We start from the raw sequence: 22516 nt of genomic DNA, 5'->3' as shown, positions 1-22516 counted from the left end.
TCTATCTATATACATACCTACATGTCTATCTGTATACATACCTACATGTCTATCTATCTATATACATACCTACATGTCTATCTATATACATACCTACATGTCTATCTGTATACATACCCACATGTCTATCTATCTATATACATACCTACATGTCTATCTATATACATACCTACATGTCTATCTGTATACATACCTACATGTCTATCTATCTATATACATACCTACATGTCTATATGCACACCTACATGTCTATATACATACCTACATGTCTATATACATACCTACATATCTATATGCATACCTACATGTCTATATACATACCTACATGTCTATATACATACCTACATGTCTATATACATACCTACATGTCTATATACATACCTACATATCTATATGCATACCTACATATCTATATACATACCTACATGTCTATATACATACCTACATGTCTATATACATACCTACATATCTATATGCATACCTACATGTCTGTATACATACCTACATGTCTATATACATACCTACATGTCTATATGCATACCTACATGTCTATATACATACCTACATGTCTGTATACATACCTACATGTCTGTATACATACCTACATGTCTATCTGTATACCTACATGTCTATATACATACCTACATGTCTATATACATACCTACATGTCTATATACATACCTACATGTCTATATACATACCTACATGTCTATCTGTATACATACCTACATGTCTATATACATACCTACATGTCTATATACATACCTACATGTCTATATGCATACCTACATGTCTATATACATACCTACATGTCTATATACATACCTACATGTCTGTATACATACCTACATGTCTATATACATACTTACATGTCTATATACATACCTACATGTCTATATACATACCTACATGTCTGTATACATACCTACATGTCTATATGCATACCTACATGTCTATATACATACCTACATGTCTATATGCATACCTACATGTCTGTATACATACCTACATGTCTATATACATACCTACATGTCTATATACATACCTACATGTCTATATGCATACCTACATGTCTGTATACATACCTACATGTCTATATACATACCTACATGTCTATATACATACCTACATGTCTATATACATACCTACATGTCTATATACATACCTACATGTCTATATACATACCTACATGTCTATATACATACCTACATGTCTATATGCATACCTACATGTCTATATACATACCTACATGTCTATATGCATACCTACATGTCTACATACATACCTACATGTCTATATGCATACCTACATGTCTGTATACATACCTACATGTCTGTATACATACCTACATGTCTGTATACATACCTACATGTCTATATACATACCTACATGTCTATATACATACCTACATGTCTATATACATACCTACATGTCTATATACATACCTACATGTCTATATACATACCTACATGTCTATATACATACCTACATGTCTGTATACATACCTACATGTCTATATACATACCTACATGTCTGTATACATACCTACATGTCTATATACATACCTACATGTCTATATACATACCTACATGTCTATATACATACCTACATGTCTATATGCATACCTACATGTCTATATACATACCTACATGTCTATATGCATACCTACATGTCTATATACATACCTACATGTCTATATACATACCTACATATCTATATGCATACCTACATGTCTATATACATACCTACATGTCTATCTGTATACATACCTACATGTCTATATACATACCTACATGTCTGTATACATACCTACATGTCTACATGCATACCTACATGTCTATATACATACCTACATGTCTATATACATACCTACATGTCTATCTGTATACATACCTACATGTCTGTATACATACCTACATGTCTGTATACATACCTACATGTCTATATGCATACCTACATGTCTATATACATACCTACATGTCTATATGCATACCTACATGTCTATATACATACCTACATGTCTATATGCATACCTACATATCTATATACATACCTACATGTCTATATACATACCTACATGTCTATATGCATACCTACATGTCTATATACATACCTACATGTCTATATACATACCTACATGTCTACATGCATACCTACATGTCTATATACATACCTACATGTCTACATGCATACCTACATGTCTATATGCATACCTACATGTCTATATACATACCTACATGTCTATCTGTATACATACCTACATGTCTGTATACATACCTACATGTCTACATGCATACCTACATGTCTATATACATACCTACATGTCTATATGCATACCTACATGTCTATATACATACCTACATGTCTATCTGTATACATACCTACATGTCTGTATACATACCTACATGTCTATATGCATACCTACATGTCTATATACATACCTACATGTCTATATACATACCTACATGTCTATATACATACCTACATGTCTATATACATACCCACATGTCTATATACATACCTACATGTCTATATGCATACCTACATGTCTATATACATACCTACATGTCTATATGCATACCTACATGTCTATATGCATACCTACATGTCTATATACATACCTACATGTCTGTATACATACCTACATGTCTATATACATACCTACATGTCTATATACATACCTACTGTACATGTCTGTATACATACCTACATGTCTGTATACATACCTACATGTCTGTATACATACCTACATGTCTGTATACATACCTACATGTCTGTATACATACCTACATGTCTGTATACATACCTACATGTCTGTATACATACCTACATGTCTGTATACATACCTACATGTCTATATACATACCTACATGTCTATATGCATACCTACATGTCTGTATACATACCTACATGTCTGTATACATACCTACATGTCTATATGCATACCTACATGTCTGTATACATACCTACATGTCTGTATACATACCTACATGTCTATATACATACCTACATGTCTATATACATACCTACATGTCTATATGCATACCTACATGTCTGTATACATACCTACATGTCTATATACATACCTACATGTCTATATACATACCTACATGTCTATATACATACCTACATGTCTATATACATACCTACATGTCTGTATACATACCTACATGTCTGTATACATACCTACATGTCTGTATACATACCTACATGTCTATATACATACCTACATGTCTATATACATACCTACATGTCTATATACATACCTACATGTCTGTATACATACCTACATATCTATATACATACCTACATGTCTATATACATACCTACATGTCTGTATACATACCTACATGTCTATATACATACCTACATGTCTGTATACATACCTACATGTCTGTATACATACCTACATGTCTATATGCATACCTACATGTCTATATACACACCTACATGTCTATATACATACCTACATGTCTGTATACATACCTACATGTCTGTATACATACCTACATGTCTATATACATACCTACATGTCTATATACATACCTACATGTCTGTATACATACCTACATGTCTGTATACATACCTACATGTCTGTATACATACCTACATGTCTATATACATACCTACATATCTATATGCATACCTACATGTCTATATGCATACCTACATGTCTATATACATACCTACATGTCTGTATACATACCTACATGTCTATATACATACCTACATGTCTATATACATACCTACATGTCTATCTGTATACATACCTACATGTCTGTATACATACCTACATGTCTATATACATACCTACATGTCTATCTGTATACATACCTACATGTCTGTATACATACCTACATGTCTATATACATACCTACATGTCTATATACATACCTACATGTCTATATACATACCTACATGTCTATATGCATACCTACATGTCTGTATACATACCTACATGTCTATATACATACCTACATGTCTGTATACATACCTACATGTCTATATGCATACCTACATGTCTATATACATACCTACATGTCTATCTGTATACATACCTACATGTCTGTATACATACCTACATGTCTATATGCATACCTACATGTCTGTATACATACCTACATGTCTGTATACATACTTACATGTCTATATGCATACCTACATGTCTATATGCATACCTACATGTCTGTATGCATACCTACATATCTATATACATACCTACATGTCTATATGCATACCTACATGTCTATACAGGGCTCGAAATTCGTTTTTTTTCTTGGTAGCCCAGGTGGGCTACCATCTTTTAAATTTGGTAGCCCGAGAGCAATGACTGGTAGCCCATATGCATGCATTCCTAAATTAATGGTGTCTGTGTATATATGTAACTATATGATGTATTGAATTCGATGATTGATTGAATAACTTAAGAGTCACGTTAACACGTTATTTGTGTGTATTTCATGCCATATTTGACATTGGGGACGCAAATTTTTTGCATGTATGTGTCTCTGGGGACGTGTCATAAAGAGGGACCGTATGAGGCTTACTATTACAACGTACGGTTATCATTGCAATGAAGAAAAAACATGTAGTCGCAGTTCGTACTTGTAACTATTATCTAAATCTCTTGGTACAGTGAGACCTGTAAAATTTGAATATGATTCAACGTATGGAAAACGCAGGGGAAAACGTATAAACAGTTTCATAAGCCCCATGGCCATTTCCTGATGTGGAGACTACGTCTTGGGTAGTTTAGAAACTATGTGCTGTTATCATTATCTATCCACGTGATTGGTTACTTATTAACAGACGGGTTAGACAGGATTTGTATTAATACATGACGGCCATTACGGCAAAGCCCCTTCCATTCGTGGGCGAAGAGATAATCAAACAGAGTCTAAGACCACATCAACAGACGGTCCATGCTGAAAACTTCACTAAGATAAATTCAAATCATCATGTCACCATTTCATTCTCACTAAAACTTCAACTTTCTTTTGAGCTTTGCTACTACTACTAGATCGAATGCATTACGTGAATTTACCATTCACCACTGCATGCTCTCAGGGGTTGCGTGAGCGTGGTTTACACACGGAATGTTTTAGGCATCGTTCAAACGAATCTGTAGGTGTATACCAAGTTAACAGTTCTCATCAGCATAAACTTTTATCAAACACCATTACAACTGTGTCTCTGTCAAGTTGAAAGTTAAAGCTGTCATTCATGTTATGGAATTTAGTTACTGCAGCAGTGCTGTACCGAGAGTGTACTGTACTCCGACTCCGAGAAGAACCGGAAGGGCCCGGGCCGGAGAGCAGATTTCCAGAGAGTGATAACCATGGGAAATTGAAAGTACAGAAAGATAACATTAAATCGCTATACAGAATATTGTTGCATATAAATGTTTTGTTGTGACATTTTGGAAGTACAAGCTGTGTATACGATGAACGGAAGAATGACGTGTACAGTGTACATGTATTTCGTGTACATTTGATATACATGTAGTGTGGATGCAAATTTGGAAAAGACGCACAGATTTTGACGCTAATTTTGGCGAGAACACGTCCCACAGGACTGCGACCTAGGACTCGGAGGCCCCCGGCCCGGGAAGGTGTCGGAGTCAGGGTGTCACAGTTTCATTCAAAACTTAGTAGCCCAATTGGGCTACCACTCACATAATTTGGTAGCCCAGAGACAGACATTGGTAGTCTGTGGACGCGGGACTACCGCGAATTTCGAGCCCTGCTATATGCATACCTACATGTCTATATACATACCTACATGTCTGTATACATACCTACATGTCTGTATACATACCTACATGTCTATATACATACCTACATGTCTATATACATACCTACATATCTATATACATACCTACATGTCTATCTGTATACATACCTACATGTCTATCTGTATACATACCTACATGTCTATATGCATACCTACATGTCTATATGCATACCTACATGTCTATATACATACCTACATGTCTATATACATACCTACATGTCTGTATACAACTATAGTTAAACACAGATAATTGATGAGTAATAGTGTATTTGATGATATAGTTGTAGTTTACTTACATCAAATTCAATTTCAAATTCATATTTGCGTAGGTCCTGTATATGCCAACATTTTCCAAACCATCTTGTTCCTTCTTTGTTGGACTCTAATCTAAACCAATCATTGTCTGCTTCTTTGTTAATTTCTACATACTGTAAATAAACAAACAAACAAACAAACACAACAAATAGATTTATTTGTAAATAACAATTTTAATAGACTAACAACCATAACCACACACAAGTAGCGATGCTTATTACCAACATTAAGAGAGTATATATAGAGTTTCAACTAGGTGCAATCAAGTTTTTTTTTTACTTCTCACACATTTTTTGTTACATATTACATAAACAAAGTACAGGCACTGATAACACACACATACACACACACACACACACACACACACACACACACACACACACACATAAAATGATCTTATTGTGAACTCAATTCAATATCACTGTCAGATGAAACAATGAAGATTCAAATACAAAACAGTTTACTTGTGTTCACACTCTATTCAATTTTGTTTGAAAGCGTAATTTCTGACAAAAAACAAACATTGTGTGAGTTATAACATAATGCAGCCTCATTTCAACTCTGTATTTGTACATCATTTAGGTACTGAGTTTGCATTAAAAGAAATAGCACCAATGGCGCTGTAGCACAACTGTACAGTTTTTAAAAATATTTAACCACATGCTGATCCATGCTAGGTATAGGTGTTCATTTGCTGTCAAATGACTATCCAGTTACCAGTCCAACCATGTTGTTATCTTAGCAATACAAGGTATAGGTGTTCATTTGCTGAATGATTATCTAGTTGCCAATCCAACCCTGTTGTTATCTTTGCAATACGAGGTATAGGTGTTCATTTGCTGAATGACTATCCAGTTGCCTATCCAACCCTGTTGTTATCTTTGCAATACCAGGTATAGGTGTTCATTTGCTGAATGACTATCCAGTTGCCGATCCAACCCTGTTGTTATCTTTGCAATACTAAGTATAGGTGTTCATTTGCTGAATGACTATCCAGTTGCCTATCCAACCCTGTTGTTATCTTTGCAATACGAGGTATAGGTGTTCATTTGCTGAATGACTATCCAGTTGCCGATCCAACCCTGTTGTTATTGATAAATGATCATATAAACGTAGCAAGTGCAACAGCTTTTCACAGCTCCTTTATATCCCATAATTGTTCAATGTGTTAAGGAAGGAAACCAATGACACTTACAAGATTTTCTGTGACCTGTTCAGTGAAGTGTATTCCAAGTATGCTCTTACCAAACAGTTCAAAACAAAGCGTAAAGCTATTCACAAGCCATGGATGTCAAAGGGCTTCTCATTTCTGTTCATAAGAAACATAATGTATTCGCCAAAATGAAAAGGTCACCAGATAATTCCAACATTCAGAATTATTATAAGCGAGATCGCAATCTTTTGACAAAGGTGCTCAAGTTTGCCAAATGCTGACTTTATCATAAAAAAAAATTCCAATCATTTCTTCACAAACATTGGCCAAAAGCATTCTCCATAAGATCGCCTGTCAGTTTCCATCATTATCTTGGTGATAGTCGTCCATAACCTCACCTGTCAGATTCCATCATTATCTTGGTGATGATCATCCATAACCTCACCTGTCAGATTCCATCATTATCTTGGTGATGATCATCCATAACCTCACCTGTCAGATTCCATCATTATCTTGGTGATAATCATCCATAACCTCACCTGTCAGATTCAATCATTATCTTGGTGATAGTCGTCCATAACCTCACTTGTCAGATTCAATCATTATCTTGGTGATAGTCATCCATAACCTCACCTGTCAGATTCCATCATTATCTTGGTGATAGTCGTCCATAACCTCACCTGTCAGATTCAATCATTATCTTGGTGATAGTCGTCCATAACCTCACCTGTCAGTTTCCATCATTATCTTGGTGATAATCATCCATAACCTCACCTGTCAGATTCCATCATTATCTTGGTTATAATCATCCATAACCTCACCTGTCAGATTCCATGATTATCTTGGTGATAATCATCCATAACCTTGCCTGTCAGTTTCCATCATTATCTTGGTGACAATCATCCATAACCTCACCTGTCAGATTCCATCATTATCTTGGTGATAGTCATCCATAACCTCACCTGTCAGATTCCATCATTATCTTGGTGATAATCATCCATAACCTCACTTGTCAGATTCAATCATTATCTTGGTGATAGTCATCCATAACCTCACCTGTCAGATTCCATCATTATCTTGGTGATAGTCATCCATAACCTCACCTGTCAGATTCCATCATTATCTTGGTGATAATCATCCATAACCTCACTTGTCAGATTCAATCATTATCTTGGTGATAGTCATCCATAACCTCACCTGTCAGTTTCCATCATTATCTTGGTGATAGTCGTCCATAACCTCACCTGTCAGATTCCATCATTATCTTGGTGATAGTCATCCATAACCTCACCTGTCAGTTTCCATCATTATCTTGGTGATAGTCATCCATAACCTCACCTGTTAGATTCCATCATTATCTTGGTGATAGTCGTCCATAACCTCACTTGTCAGATTCAATCATTATCTTGGTGATAGTAGTCCATAACCTCACCTGTCAGATTCCATCATTATCTTGGTGATAGTCATCCATAACCTCACCTGTCAGTTTCCATCATTATCTTGGTGATAGTCATCCATAACCTCACCTGTCAGTTTCCATCATTATCTTGGTGACAGTCACCCCCATTCACTCTTCTTCCCTCCTGCATATATTGTAAATTGCTCTTTGGCTACAGGCCTCTTTCCACATGTATGCAAAGATCACTCCAATCTATAAAAAAGGATCTGCTCTCAATTTTGGCAACTATAGGCTAATCTCAATTCTACCCACACTTAGCTAAGTTATTTGAGTCAGTCGTTACTGACCAGCTGTTATCTTTTCTGGACAAGGTCAACATTTTTATCAGTAGCAACAGCCAATCTGTGGTTTATTTCATAACGATAACCATGGGGATGAATAGACAATTGAATAAACATTCAAAAAATGTATGTAATTTGCCTAGCAACAAGATCATGCCCATAGCAATAACCAAATAATCACATATATTGCAAAGATAACAATAGGAATTGATAGACAAATGAATAACCATTCGAAAAATGTATGCAAATATGCCTAGCAACAGGCCCATGCCCATAGCAACAACCAATCGATGGTGTATTTCAAAAGGATAACCATGGGGATGAATAGACAATTGAATAAACATTCAAAAAATGTATGTAATTTGCCTAGCAACAAGACCACGCCCATAGCGACAACCAAATAATCACGTATATTGCAAAGATGACAATAGGAATTGATAGACAAATGAATAACCATTCGAAAAATGTATGCAAATATGCCTAGCAACAAGACCACACCCATAGCAACAGCCAAATGATCACATATATTGCAAAGATAACATGGATTTATAGACAAATGAATAAACATTCTAAAATGTATGCAAATGTGCCTAGCAACAAGACCACACCCATAGCAACAGCCAAGTGATCACATATATTGCAAAGATAACAGGGATAAATAGACAAATGAATAAACATTCAATAATGTATGGATAATCATTCAGCAAATGAACACCTATACCCAGCATGGATCAGCATATGGGAAAACATTTTTGAAAACAGTACAGGTGTGCTACAACGCTATTGGCACTATTTTTTATTGTACATGTAACCACAGTCCCTGTGACTGTGATGTACATGTAGAGTGAAGATCATACAATCATTGCATTCCAGCCGGGACTCAATTCTGACATGAATGAGGAAAGCGACACTGGCAGAATTGAGTCCCCACTTACAAAGACAAAAATATTTTCCTTGGCCTCCTTCCTTGTCTGTGGCACTTACTCGATCCATGGAAGTATTACCATCGGTGTTACTTCCATGATATCTGCAAGCAGGACTAGACATTCATTGCTTTTACCATGGATGCATACATTTATGGAATTTTACTAGTACAGCAATATTTTGAAATAATTGTGGCGTTTGTTGTGATTTTGTGGGGGTTTTTTTTGTTCCAATGTTTAACTGGAAGCAAACGCTACAATTCCTGTAACGGTAACCCTAATAGATGTGATTACGCTGAAAACATGAGTGAGATGTCAGCCTACTGCCCGTTTCAAAATGCATGCGATGCTACATTGGCTGATTTTGACAGAAACTGGGGTACCTCTGAACACTTCTTGGGTCTTAACGTTGAAGTTAGGAAATATCCATTTTTATTGCAGGTAATTTAGCAGAAAAATCCACCCAACTTTGTGATTCAGATCTGAATCACTTCCCTCTATTGGATTTAAGTTACATACTTGGCATTTTACTTTTTATTGTTTTTATAGACAGTTTGCCAAATGTTGTTTCTGAATGTAAAGTAGTTTTATACAGCACTTTTTTATGCAAGTAAGGATGTCAGTGAAATTCAGCGGACACTAAACTTTGACCTAGGTAGGGTCCATACATGGCTGTCTGATAATAAACTTACCTTAAATGTAAGCAAAACTAAAAGTATGCTACTAAACACGTCCAAACGTCTGAATCAAAGTTCATCTAAAGTCCTTACGGTACAGAAAGCAGGCCAAATGGTGGAGCATGTCCAGGCTTTTAAATACAGTGCAGATAGCAGGTCAAATGGTGGAGCATGTTCAGGCTTTTAAATACAGTACAGATAGCAGGTCAAATGGTGGAGCATGTCCAGGCTTTTAAATACGGTACAGATAGCAGGTCAAATGGTGGAGTATGTCCAGGCTTTTAAATACAGTACAGATAGCAGGTCAAATGGTGGAGTATGTCCAGGCTTTTAAATACAGTACAGATAGCAGGCCAAATGGTGGAGCATGTCCAGGCTTTTAAATACGGTACAGATAGCAGGCCAAATGGTGGAGCATGTCCAGGCTTTTAAATACAGTACAGATAGCAGGTCAAATGGTGGAGTATGTCCAGGCTTTTAAATACAGTACAGATAGCAGGCAAAATGGTGGAGCATGTCCAGGCTTTTAAATACAGTACAGATAGCAGGCAAAATGGTGGAGCATGTTCAGGCTTTTAAATACGGTACAGATAGCAGGCCAAATGGTGGAGCATGTCCAGGCTTTTAAATACAGTACAGATAGCAGGCCAAATGGTGGAGCATGTCCAGGCTTTTAAATACAGTACAGATAGCAGGTCAAATGGTGGAGCATGTCCAGGCTTTTAAATACAGTACAGATAGCAGGTCAAATGGTGGAGCATGTCCAGGCTTTTAAATACAGTACAGATAGCAGGCCAAATGGTGGAGCATGTTCAGGCTTTTAAATACGGTACAGATAGCAGGCAAAATGGTGGAGCATGTTCAGGCTTTTAAATACGGTACAGATAGCAGGCCAAATGGTGGAGCATGTCCAGGCTTTTAAATACGGTACAGATAGCAGGTCAAATGGTGGAGCATGTTCAGGCTTTTAAATACAGTACAGATAGCAGGTCAAATGGTGGAGCATGTCCAGGCTTTTAAATACGGTACAGATAGCAGGCAAAATGGTGGAGCATGTCCAGGCTTTTAAATACAGTACAGATAGCAGGCCAAATGGTGGAGCATGTCCAGGCTTTTAAATACAGTACAGATAGCAGGCCAAATGGTGGAGCATGTCCAGGCTTTTAAATACAGTACAGATAGCAGGTCAAATGGTGGAGCATGTCCAGGCTTTTAAATACAGTACAGATAGCAGGTCAAATGGTGGAGCATGTCCAGGCTTTTAAATACAGTACAGATAGCAGGTCAAATGGTGGAGCATGTCCAGGCTTTTAAATACAGTACAGATAGCAGGTCAAATGGTGGAGCATGTCCAGGCTTTTAAATACGGTACAGATAGCAGGCCAAATGGTGGAGCATGTTCAGGCTTTTAAATACAGTACAGATAGCAGGCCAAATGGTGGAGCATGTCCAGGCTCTTAAATACAGTACAGATAGCAGGCCAAATGGTGGAGCATGTCCAGGCTTTTAAATACAGTACAGATAGCAGGCCAAATGGTGGAGCATGTCCAGGCTTTTAAATACGGTACAGATAGCAGGCAAAATGGTGGAGCATGTCCAGGCTTTTAAATACGGTACAGATAGCAGGCAAAATGGTGGAGCATGTTCAGGCTTTTAAATACGGTACAGATAGCAGGCAAAATGGTGGAGCATGTTCAGGCTTTTAAATACGGTACAGATAGTCTTTTGTCATTTTACAATCAACAAATCGTGAGAAAGGCTCGTTCAATTTTAGATACAGACCACATTTTAACACATGAATTCGATTTCCTTCCATCAGGAAGACGTCTTAGATGCCCAACTTGCAGGACAAACCGTCGTAAGAACTCTTTTATTCCATCCGCTGTGCGGCTTTTAAATAAGACAAATAAGACATTTTAGATACTCATTTTGTAGTAAGAATTGTTTTTAATGTTCTGTAACCTCTTATCATGTGTTTTTTTCTTTGTACCAGTCTGTTGCCTCTTATTTTCCGTCTATATTTGATGTGTATATTTGATGTATGTTCTGTCTGCCAAAATGAATTGCCCATTTGGGATAAATAAAGTTATTGAATTGAATTGAATTGATAGCAGGCTTTTAAATACGGTACAGATAGCAGGCCAAATGGTGGAGCATGTTCAGGCTTTTAAATACGGTACAGATAGCAGGCCAAATGGTGGAGCATGTTCAGGCTTTTAAATACGGTACAGATAGCAGGCAAAATGGTGGAGCATGTCCAGGCTTTTAAATATGGTACAGATAGCAGGTCAAATGGTGGAGCATGTTCAGGCTTTTAAATACAGTACAGATAGCAGGTCAAATGTTGGAGCATGTCCAGGCTTTTAAATACGGTACAGATAGCAGGTCAAATGGTGGAGCATGTCCAGGCTTTTAAATACAGTACAGATAGCAGGTCAAATGGTGGAGCATGTCCAGGCTTTTAAATACGGTACAGATAGCAGGCCAAATGGTGGAGCATGTTCAGGCTTTTAAATACCTTGGTGTCTGGATTAACTCCCACTTAAATTGGGAAACGCACATAACTAAGATCTGTCGTAAAATATCACAAAGGCTTAGGAGGGTTAGACCATATCTTACATTTGTTACTACAAAGATACTTTATAATGCGATGGTACTGCTACTGCTTGACTACACTGCAGTACTACTACTATTACTTCTACTACTACTACTATAGCTGCAAAAATTATAGCATTTGATGTCGGTTTACAGGGCTCAGGGTTATTTCCTAACACCAACATTAATTATGGAGCCTTCAAGACCCAAGAAGTGTTCAGAGATACCCAATTCTGTCAAAATTGGCAAATGTAGCAAGGCATGCAGCATTTTGAAACGGGCAGTACGCTGGCCCCTCGCTCACGTTTTCAACGTGGTCTCATCTATTTGCGTTTGTGTAAGAGGAATTGTAGTGTTTGATTCGGGTTAAACTTCGGAACGAATAAAGGCACAAAAACAGACGAAAAAAACGTCAAAATCACATCAAACACTACAATTATTGCAGCTACTACTACTACTACTACTACTACTACTGCTGCTTCTGTTGCTGCTGCTGCTGCTACTACTACTACTACTACTACTACTACAACCACTACTACTACTACTGCTGCTGCTGCTACTACTACTACTACTACTACTACTACTACTACTACTACTACTACTACTACTACTACTACTACTACAACCACTACTACTACTACTGCTGCTGCTACTACTACTACTACTACTAGTACTACTTCATCTTCATGAATTGTAGCGTTTGCTTCCAGTTCAAGATCGGAACAAAAAAAAAGTACAAAAACAGAAGAAAAAGCCCTCAAAATCACATCAAACACTAAAATATTGTGTTACTTTATGTGAGTTCGTACATAAACAACAGCTTCACACCAAGGGAAAAGCCGCGTTTCTAGTCTGTTCTTCTGGTGGTCTGAGATTTCACCATGCATGGCTACATGATGCACACAGGCACTTGTTACCATGGTTACCCGACATGTATATGTATCTGTATCAGAATCACAGGCACTTGTTACCCGACATGCATATGTATCTGTATCACTACAGAATCACAGGCACTTGTTACCCGACATATGTATCTGTATCAGAATCACAGGCACTTGTTACCCGACATGCATATGTATCTGTATCAGAATCACAGGCACTTGTTACCCGACATGTATATGTATCTGTATCACAGGCACTTGTTACCCGACATGCATATGTATCTGTATCAGAATCACAGGCACTTGTTACCCGACATGCATATGTATCTGTATCAGAATCACAGGCACTTGTTACCCGACATGCATATGTATCTGTATCAGAATCACAGGCACTTGTTACCCGACATGCATATGTATCTGTATCACTACAGAATCACAGGCACTTGTTACCCGACATGCATATGTATCTGTATCAGAATCACAGGCACTTGTTACCCGACATGCATATGTATCTGTATCACTACAGAATCACAGGCACTTGTTACCCGACATGCATATGTATCTGTATCAGAATCACAGGCACTTGTTACCCGACATATGTATCTGTATCAGAATGTATCCATCAGAATTACATTTACAATAACATGTTGATAATATCAATATTATCGACATTTTATTGTATGCACTCTTGAACCTCAGTTCAGTTGTCCGAAAAAAGCACAAAAAAGAATAAAATACCCTCAAAATCACAACAATCGCTACAAATTATTGAAGCTGATTTCGGAAGTGAGAAAGTGACATATGTTAGCCGTAACAGTCGTGCAATTTGTCAACGATAACCTGAATAAATAGAGTCAAAAGTGAAACAAACCTTTATAAGGGCTTGATATTCTTCTTTTAATCTTTGTGGCCACAGATCTTTATCCCTTGGCCCTGCCTTAGTCTTCAGCAACGGAATGTTGCTAAGAGCTTTCTTGGTCGCCGCATCAACCATTGGTTTCCGCTTCTCAGACGTAGACTTTGACGAAATATAATCGTTGAATTATCAAAACGTGTTTTCGAATCCGTAGAGTATTGCACATATGTTGAATATAGTCATTTTAACCAGTTATTTATTATAAAATTAATATATTGAATATTGATTGGCTATTTATTTCAGAAATCGTCAATTAGGAAAATATTATTGAAATATTTTAACGAACAAGGTACTAAAAATACAAAATAGCTGAAGGTATTCGTCGTCAACTTTGACCTAACAGTATCAGGGGCTCTTTTTCTTCCCAGATCCATTTTAGTCGAAAAATATAGCAGTTAAAACTTGTTTATGAGAGTAAAATACCATAGCTGTGAAATTATTTGCAATTAAAGTATCATTAAGTAGACACATAAAGATAAAAAAATATAATAATATTTACATAATTTATGCAGTCTCGTTCTGACTTCCGTATTTTGAAAATTATTGACGGCCATATTGGTTATTGTCTTCTCGGTAAGTAGCGCAATGTTCCTTTATCTGCATTCATCGGCGATATTTTGCATTCTATTAATTTTTTTGATAAATTTACAGCAATAGGCTAATATTTACTAGCCAATGGCTCATGTCTTGACAGATAAATATTTTTTTTTTCGTATGTCAGCTCCTCATCATTACTGTCACTGTCCTTGGGCAGAGCAGGACGACAACCATATTTTGGCCATTGCGCTGAGCCAGCCTTTGTGAGTTCTTTGAGAGTTCCGGATACTTCTAAGAGTGTTGATATTTATTCAACGATTATAATACAAAGGAGTAGAATCTCCCGATGAAATTTTTCCATATACTGTAACACTGTGCGAAAAAAACAACGTTTTAAAGTTGAAACCTGTATTTATTTGACATTGTTTTCACGCAGCAACGTTGTTCAACTTGCATAAGTTAATTTTTGTAGGATAGTTTTCGTGTAAAAATAAAATATCCGAAACAGCAGATGTAAAATATCAAATTTAAGATTAATCCACGAGTAGTAGTTTATTGCATTATGCGATAAATTTCTTTAATATGTCCGTACACTAGCTTCATTCTGAAAGTTAACATATGTGTCATCTGTAGTTGGTGCATGTTTGTGTTGTCATTTCCACATTTCAGCGTCGGAATAAAACATGTGCGGTGTAACTTCTGAAAATGATAGCTTAGTTTTACAACATTTCATAACATAGATAACAGTTGTATCCTTTTGTAGATGAGGCAAAGGTAAGGATGGATACTAAAATTTATAATATGGTTTTTGACACTATTGTAGTCTAGTTCCTTGACCGTATTCTATACTACATGTACATTATCATCATACATGTAGATGATACTATGCCGTCTAGTCAATACCGTTACTCAAGGCGTTAATTGTGGTTTAACCCCATGGTGGGCGAAGCGCAAACGGCGCATGTCAGTAATCCATCACAAATTGAGAGGCTGTCATCATTCTCATGTTTCTAGGATCTAGGACTGATATGATATGTATGTAAATGTCCAACCAGGACTCCACCTCCAGTCTGTCATCATGTGGGGACATGATGACATCATCATGTTTATATGAACGCCATAGGGGGAGCACAGAATTCTGTGCAAGAGTAACAGAATTGACTAGACGGTGTAGTATGAAGATAATGTAGTACAGAATAGGGTTCATCAGGAGCTAGACTAACACTATTGTATCATGTACACACAACTGAAACTAGCTCTGGATGTGTACACTACATGGTTTTCACACTTCAGCCCTCCGCTATGGTTCCTCCCTATCTCAAACATTGAGACTGTGAACATACATGTATTTCATTCACAAGGATTTGGGGAATAAAAACCACCCATACCCTTGCTAATGACGATATGAAATACAGCAATGAACTTTAAATCATTATATTCAACCTACGTCATGTCTGTTCTGTCAATTCTTACCTTACATTCACTCGAGCTGCAAAACGGACAACAGTAAGTCATGCAAACAGATTAGCTCAATATTGTACATGCACCAATTTCAACCCAACCTGGCACAAAGGTAACATACTATGTGAGACATATGCACACCACTTTGTTTTATGACCGAAACAAATATGACCGAATGGCAGCCATATTTGTTTTTAAATTGCAAAATATACATCATAACTATGGCGGGTACTATATGTAGTGACTCTATTTAAGTGCCTACACCCATATCAAATATAAGCTTTCTTTTTTAAGACCCTGACCTTTGACCTATGCAAATGTTTTGTTATCCTATAAATTTGACTTGGTAGGGAATACTGATTTAGCTGGTCATGTCATATTGTAATTGTGTGTACACACATCTTTGCAGTCAGCCTCAATCATAATATGTATACCTTGGCTACGTGTATGTGCATATATGTACTAATTGCTTGTCATATGTGTTTTTTTTCCAGATCCCGGACAGAATATTTCCAAAGCAACTTGCAGTACCAGAGTGATTTTACACTGGACTGTTAATTTGTGGCAATCTATTCCTACACATTATTTTTCAAAACTATTCAACTTGTATATTGTACAGAAAGAGACTGTTGAGCCTATTTAGCAGGCAAATTATTATAGCATTTTTTTATTTTATAATTAAAAAAGAAGATGGCAGCTGCGGATGGTGTGATGACTAATCATACTGGACCTACTACAAGGCCAGGACCAGTACCAGTACCAAATGCCAATCCTGCCAAGTAAGTACTTGTAATACATGTCAGGGCTCAAGGTTGCCACCATTTTAGTTGCATATGTGACCAAACTTTGTCGTGTTGCGACTAATTTATTGACAATAGTCACATTTTGTGACTAAACATTTTCCCCTAAATCTTGCAGTGTTGTCGAGGCCATGCCATGGTGTCAATCACGCATAAAATCTCGATTAGATTCCTATGATTGCATCATGCGTCAAGTTGTTAACAAGTCATTCTACCATTGCATCATGGGTCAAGTTGTTAACAAGTCATTCTACCATTGCATCATGGGTCAAGTTGTAACTAGTCATTCTACCATTGCATCATGGGTCAAGTTGTTAACTAGTCATTCTACCATTGCATCATGGATCAAGTTGTAACTAGTCATTCTACCATTGCATCATGGGTCAAGTTGTTAACTAGTCATTCTACCATTGCATCATGGATCAAGTTAACTAGTCATTCTACCATTGCATCATGGGTCAAGTTGTTAACTAGTCATTCTATCATTGCATCATGGATCAAGTTAATTAGTCATTCTACCATTGCATCATGGGTCAAGTTGTTAACTAGTCATTCTACCATTGCATCATGGATCAAGTTAACTAGTCATTCTACCATTGCATCATGGGTCAAGTTGTTAACTAGTCATTCTATCATTGCATCATGGATCAAGTTGTTAACTAGTCATTCTACCATTGCATCATGGATCAAGTTGTAACTAGTCATTCTACCATTGCATCATGGGTCAAGTTGTAACTAGTCATTCTACCATTGCATCATTGGTCAAGTTGTTAACTAGTCATTCTACCATTGCATCATGGATCAAGTTGTAACTAGTCATTCTACCATTGCATCATGGGTCAAGTTGTAACTAGTCATTCTACCATTGCATCATGGGTCAAGTTGTTAACTAGTCATTCTACCATTGCATCATGGGTCAAGTTGTAATTAGTCATTCTACCATTGCATCATGGGTCAAGTTAACTAGTCATTCTACCATTGCATCATGGATCAAGTTAACTAGTCATTCTACCATTGCATCATGGGTCAAGTTAACTAGTCATTCTACCATTGCATCATGGGTCAAGTTGTAACTAGTCATTCTACCATTGCATCATGGATCAAGTTGTTAACTAGTCATTCTACCATTGCATCATGGGTCAAGTTGTAACTAGTCATTCTATCATTGCATCATGGGTCAAGTTGTTAACTAGTCATTCTATCATTGCATCATGGGTCAAGTTGTTAACTAGTCATTCTACCATTGCATCATGGATCAAGTTAACTAGTCATTCTATCATTGCATCATGGATCAAGTTGTTAACTAGTCATTCTACCATTGCATCATGGGTCAAGTTGTAACTAGTCATTCTACCATTGCATCATGGGTCAAGTTGTTAACTAGTCATTCTACCATTGCATCATGGATCAAGTTGTTAACTAGTCATTCTACCATTGCATCATGGGTCAAGTTGTTAACTAGTCATTCTACCATTGCATCATGGATCAAGTTGTTAACTAGTCATTCTACCATTGCATCATGGGTCAAGTTGTTAACTAGTCATTCTACCATTGCATCATGGGTCAAGTTGTAACTAGTCATTCTACCATTGCATCATGGGTCAAGTTGTTAACTAGTCATTCTACCATTGCATCATGGGTCAAGTTGTTAACTAGTCATTCTACCATTGCATCATGGGTCAAGTTGTTAACTAGTCATTCTACCATTGCATCATGGATCAAGTTGTAACTAGTCATTCTACCATTGCATCATGGGTCAAGTTGTAACTAGTCATTCTACCATTGCATCATGGGTCAAGTTGTTAACTAGTCATTCTACCATTGCATCATGGGTCAAGTTGTTAATTAGTCATTCTACCATTGCATCATGGGTCAAGTTGTTAACTAGTCATTCTACCATTGCATCATGGATCAAGTTAACTAGTCATTCTACCATTGCATCATGGATCAAGTTGTTAACTAGTCATTCTACCATTGCATCATGGATCAAGTTGTAACTAGTCATTCTATCATTGCATCATGGGTCAAGTTGTTAACTAGTCATTCTACCATTGCATCATGGGTCAAGTTGTTAACTAGTCATTCTACCATTGCATCATGGATCAAGTTAACTAGTCATTCTACCATTGCATCATGGGTCAAGTTGTTAACTAGTCATTCTACCATTGCATCATGGGTCAAGTTGTTAACTAGTCATTCTACCATTGCATCATGGATCAAGTTAACTAGTCATTCTACCATTGCATCATGGATCAAGTTGTAACTAGTCATTCTACCATTGCATCATGGATCAAGTTGTTAACAAGTCATTCTACCATTGCATCATGGATCAAGTTAACTAGTCATTCTACCATTGCATCATGGGTCAAGTTAACTAGTCATTCTACCATTGCATCATGGGTCAAGTTGTTAATTAGTCATTCTACCATTGCATCATGGATCAAGTTGTTAACTAGTCATTCTACCATTGCATCATGGGTCAAGTTGTAACTAGTCATTCTACCATTGCATCATTGGTCAAGTTGTAACTAGTCATTCTACCATTGCATCATGGGTCAAGTTGTAACTAGTCATTCTACCATTGCATCATGGGTCAAGTTGTTAACTAGTCATTCTACCATTGCATCATTGGTCAAGTTGTAACTAGTCATTCTACCATTGCATCATGGGTCAAGTTAACTAGTCATTCTACCATTGCATCATGGGTCAAGTTAACAAGTCATTCTACCATTGCATCATATGTAACAGGGATGAAGACTGGAAGAAGAGTTTGAAGTTGCCTCCCAAAGACAGAAGAGTAAAAACTTCAGTAAGTACATAGACTTTATTATTAGCACAACTGAACTGATATGGTTCAGTAGTGGTATAGGCATGGTGCGGTGTCTGTAACACCATCTATGTAATGGTTTACCATTAGAGCCTGTCTGTGTCTTGTCTGTCTGTCTGTCTGTCTATGTGTGTGTGTGTGTGTGTGTCTGTGTCTGTGTCTGTGTGTGCGCGCGTGTGTGTATGTGTGTATGTTGATGACAAACTCAAAAACCACCAGACCACCTTGATATTTGTTGGGGACATTAGTTGTGGTGTTTAGTTGGGAAATTATTCCAAACAAAATTATCATATCATAGGTGTGTGATTCGGAGTTAAAAAATGTCATTTTTGGTCAAAAACCTCAAAAACGACCTGGCAGATTGGTCTGAAATTTGGTGAGAACAACGTTCTTTGGGGGTGTAAATTAAGATTTGTTCATGACGTGATGATTCCATCTGTAATATGCAAATTGGGGCTAAAAATGTCTTTTAGGTCAAAAATCTTTAATTCCAAAACTACTGAGCAGATTGGGCTGAAATTAATGGGGATGCATCTAGGGATGTATGGACGAAGAAATATTAAGCATTCAATGATCTCATCCGTGATAAATAAATTACATATACCAAGTCTTTGTTTGTAGCTCAATAAATTACATATACCAAGTCCTTGTTTGTCGCTCAATAAATTACATATACCAAGTCCTTGTTAGTAGCTCAATAAATTACATTTACCAAGTCCTTGTTAGTAGCTCAATAAATTACATATACCAAGTCTTTGTTAGTAGCTCAATAAATTACATATACCAAGTCTTTGTTAGTAGCTCAATAAATTACATATACCAAGTCTTTGTTAGTAGCTCAATAAATTACATATACCAAGTCTTTGTTAGTAGCTCAATAAATTACATATACCAAGTCTTTGTTAGTAGCTCAATAAATTACATATACCAAATCTTTGTTAGTAGCTCAATAAATTACATATACCAAATCTTTGTTAGTAGCTCAATAAATTACATATACCAAGTCCTTGTTAGTAGCTCAATAAATTACATATACCAAGTCCTTGTTAGTAGCTCAATAAATTACATATACCAAGTCCTTGTTAGTAGCTCAATAAATTACATTTACCAAGTCTTTGTTAGTAGCTCAATAAATTATATATACCAAGTCCTTGTTTGTAGCTCAATAAATTACATATACCAAGTCTTTGTTTGTAGCTCAATAAATTACATATACCAAGTCCTTGTTTGTAGCTCAATAAATTACATATACCAAGTCCTTGTTTGTAGCTCAATAAATTATATATACCAAGTCCTTGTTTGTAGCTCAATAAATTACATATACCAAGTCCTTGTTTGTAGCTCAATAAATTACATATACCAAGTCCTTGTTAGTAGCTCAATAAATTACATATACCAAGTCTTTGTTAGTAGCTCAATAAATTACATATACCAAGTCCTTGTTAGTAGCTCAATAAATTATATATACCAAGTCCTTGTTTGTAGCTCAATAAATTACATATACCAAGTCTTTGTTAGTAGCTCAATAAATTACATATACCAAGTCCTTGTTAGTAGCTCAATAAATTACATATACCAAGTCCTTGTTAGTAGCTCAATAAATTATATATACCAAGTCCTTGTTAGTAGCTCAATAAATTACATATACCAAGTCCTTGTTAGTAGCTCAATAAATTACATATACCAAGTCCTTCTTTGTAGGTCAATAAATTACATATACCAAGTCTTTGTTAGTAGCTCAATAAATTACATATACCAAGTCCTTGTTAGTAGCTCAATAAATTACATATACCAAGTCCTTGTTAGTAGCTCAATAAATTACATATACCAAGTCTTTGTTAGTAGCTCAATAAATTACATATACCAAGTCTTTGTTAGTAGCTCAATAAATTACATAT

At 36.5% G+C, this 22516-nt stretch overlaps 2 protein-coding genes across 3 annotated transcripts in view; one reads left to right on the top strand and one right to left on the bottom strand.

Moving 5' to 3' along the window:
• LOC144440381 (ubiquitin-fold modifier-conjugating enzyme 1) overlaps positions 1-15081 on the bottom strand; it is a 30526-nt gene extending 15445 nt beyond the window's left edge. The window contains exons 1-2 of the mRNA XM_078129751.1: positions 14949-15081; positions 6090-6221 (exon numbers count right to left, since the gene is read on the bottom strand). Coding sequence (XP_077985877.1) covers positions 6090-6221; positions 14949-15071 — 255 coding nt within the window. The 5' untranslated portion in view covers positions 15072-15081. The remainder of the gene's footprint in view (positions 1-6089; positions 6222-14948) is intronic.
• A 453-nt stretch (positions 15082-15534) lies between these two features.
• The window catches only part of LOC144440080 (putative ATP-dependent RNA helicase ddx6), a 37061-nt gene continuing 30079 nt past the window's right edge, over positions 15535-22516 (top strand). For both annotated transcript variants that reach the window (XM_078129331.1, XM_078129330.1), the window contains exons 1-3: positions 15535-15566; positions 17486-17770; positions 20540-20600. In XM_078129331.1, coding sequence (XP_077985457.1) covers positions 17682-17770; positions 20540-20600 — 150 coding nt within the window. In that variant the 5' untranslated portion in view covers positions 15535-15566; positions 17486-17681. The remainder of the gene's footprint in view (positions 15567-17485; positions 17771-20539; positions 20601-22516) is intronic.

This window comes from Glandiceps talaboti, chromosome 9, assembly GCF_964340395.1.
Source record: "Glandiceps talaboti chromosome 9, keGlaTala1.1, whole genome shotgun sequence".
Classification (NCBI taxonomy): Eukaryota; Metazoa; Hemichordata; class Enteropneusta; family Spengelidae; genus Glandiceps; species Glandiceps talaboti.
Note: the sequence above shows the minus strand (reverse complement) of the source record. Positions and strands in the feature narration are given on the sequence as shown.